The following is a 2,793-nucleotide window of genomic DNA, read 5'->3' as shown; positions in this document are numbered from 1 at the left end:
GGCGGTCGCGTCGGAACAGGACGAAAAGAAAAATTGTTTGGAAGTGTTAAATCAAGATTAGGATATTACTTATGTGTCGCCTCCCCAGCTCAAGGGAAACCTTTTGCAAGGGGGGGATAAACCTTTATAATCACAAATAGACCGCGCACAGATGTAGATAGTGTACACAGACTCGCGAACTACCCACCCCACACACAGTGATGCATATAACTGAAGAATTTAAAACCTTACTAATTAAGATATGCATGTAAATAACCACGGTACAGTGCATTCAGTATATCATAACATAACGTGTATTGCGGTATTGGCAAGTATTATCGCAACAGCAAACAAACACTGTTGCACTACTGGCCGGAGGGACGGAGTGTGGCACAGTGGGTAAGGAACTGCACTTGTAACCGAAAGGTCGCAGGTTCGATTCCCGGGTAAGGACACTGCCGTTGTACCCTTGAGCAAGCTACTTAACCTGCATTGCTTCAGTATATATCCAGCTGTATAAATGGATACAATGTAAAGTGCTATGTAAAAAAGTTGTGTAAGTCGCTCTGGATAAGAGCGTCTGCTAAATGCCTGTAATGTAATGTAATGTAATGGCCAGAAAGGACGCAAAACCACACGTGACACTGCTCCACACCATCACCCGGGTTCTGTAACTCGCAAACAGCTCACGGATAATGGGCCTTTTCATTCAGTGACTCAATGGCGTTTTTCTATAAGCCTAGCCTTCTTTAGTCGCTTTCACTCCCTTTCTCTCCATCTCACACAGTAAAAACTAGAAACTGCAAAATTACTCTGTCGCTCTGCCCCTGAACTATAGGCTATTTGAGTTCTCCGAAATAATCAAGTAATTACTCAATTTCTGAGAAGGTTAATGGCGAAGTACGGAACTGCATTCTCCATTATGCCGTGGGCGTATGCCCTCTTGCCAATTCACTGATGTAGATAAGACCTGGAATCATTTGTGTATGCACCAGCCCAAATGATGGATTTGTACTTGATTTGAAGAACGGAATGTTATAGTTCTCTCAGAACAAGCTACGAGCCTCGGCTGGCTCCAAAACAGACCATATCAGCAATCTGCTTCATATAAACATAAAGTTAGACATTTTGTTCAAAAGGCAGAAAACTGAAAACAATTTGTACCTGGCTTCCCTCCAGACGAAATGCATTAGTGTTAAGAGAGCTTGGCCGTAGCATCCTTCCACCGTTGGTCTTGATTCCTTCTTCTTGGAGAAACTGAAAGGTGTTATGACTGATCCCTGCAATAACTGAACCAAACTCACCCTTCAAAGTCAACCTCCACAGAGCACGCCACAACGGTTAGTAGTGCTTTTTCAGCTTACGAACATGTCCTAAAGGCTAAAAGGTTGTTCTACAAGAAAGTCCAAATCCCGCAAACCCAACGCTATATGAGTGTAGAAATTAACAATATCGATTGATACGTCTACATTAATATAGTGGGAAATGAACTTTCCCCCCTCCCCTTAATCTTAAATTACACAATCAAACCCAGAGATAAAGAATAAGACCTCACAACCATTTAGGGAAATGCATGGGCTGACTCCAGGCACCACACTCCAGACTGAGACCTGGTTCATCTCCCAGTTCAGACAGAAAGCCACAGACCACCAGGAGATCTGTGGCGAGTGGGAGGGACTTGCGTGTCTTTTTCATTATCATAAGGAGAGAACAGATAGCGGTTTGCCAAAATATCAATTTATTAATAAAACACTTGATATATTAAATATACAGTATTATTATATATAAAGGTAAATATACAGGTTATTCACCACGTTGTGTAGAACCTCTAATGAGCTTGTGGTGCATTTTTAAAGCCCAAAAAACGGAACAGTGAACCGCGAAACACCGCCACACGCTGGCCCGTTAACATCCCACCCGCTGTCGCGGCCTATGCGCATTCCTCTACCTCCCTCTGCACCCCCCCGCCCCCCTCACTCGAACCCCGTGGTGCACTCCCCTTGCACCTCCTGGGCCTGAGCATGTGCCTGCAGCTCCAAGAGCAGGGGGGGCAGCAGGCTGTCCAAAACAGCCAGCCCCTTCCAGGAACAGCGCAGACCCCTGAAGAAACAGACAGAGGAGATGCACTCACACAGGGAGCCCATAACACACAAATCATACAGACCAGATCACACAGGGAGCCCATAACACACAAATCATACAGACCAGATCACACAGAAAGCCTGTAACACACAAATCATACAGACCAGATCACACAGAAAGCCTGTAACACACAAATCATACAGACCAGATCACAGACAGCCGGCAACACGCTATCATCCAGAGTGGCTCTGCCTCTCAGCTGGTTTACCTGTGGTCTAAGACGAGCAGTCCCCTCTCTAGAAACGCCTGCACCTCTGCACTCTCCCCCACCACCTGCTGGAGACCCAACCCAGGACTGAACAGGTTCCAGTGCTGTCAGAGACACACACACAAACGCAGGTACACATATTACACATAGAAGTCCACACACACATATTACACATAGAAGACCACACCCACATATTACACAGCAGACCACACCCACCTGGTGAGATATCCCCTCTGTTAGGCGCAGGCCCATAACCAACACCTCTTCCAACCTGTGGGTACAGAGAGAGAGAGACAGTCATAACCAACACCTCTTCCAATCTGCAGGTACAGAGAGAGAGTCATAACCAACACCTCTTCCAACCTGCAGGTACAGAGAGAGAGTCATAACCAACACCTCTTCCAACCTGTGGGTACAGAGAGAGAGAGACAGTCATAACCAACACCTCTTCCAATCTGCAGATA

General features: G+C 45.9%; 1 protein-coding gene across 1 annotated transcript in view; it reads right to left on the bottom strand.

The window, feature by feature from the left end:
- Positions 1-1,703: 1,703 nt before the first annotated feature.
- Positions 1,704-2,793, bottom strand: part of rsad1 (radical S-adenosyl methionine domain containing 1) — a 5,789-nt gene continuing 4,699 nt past the window's right edge. The window contains exons 7-9 of the mRNA XM_035398434.1: positions 2,546-2,600; positions 2,330-2,433; positions 1,704-2,079 (exon numbers count right to left, since the gene is read on the bottom strand). Of these exons, the coding sequence (XP_035254325.1) occupies positions 1,953-2,079; positions 2,330-2,433; positions 2,546-2,600 (286 nt within the window). The 3' untranslated portion in view covers positions 1,704-1,952. The remainder of the gene's footprint in view (positions 2,080-2,329; positions 2,434-2,545; positions 2,601-2,793) is intronic.

Source organism: Anguilla anguilla, chromosome 17, assembly GCF_013347855.1.
Source record: "Anguilla anguilla isolate fAngAng1 chromosome 17, fAngAng1.pri, whole genome shotgun sequence".
Lineage (NCBI taxonomy): Eukaryota > Metazoa > Chordata > Actinopteri > Anguilliformes > Anguillidae > Anguilla > Anguilla anguilla.
Note: the sequence above shows the minus strand (reverse complement) of the source record. Positions and strands in the feature narration are given on the sequence as shown.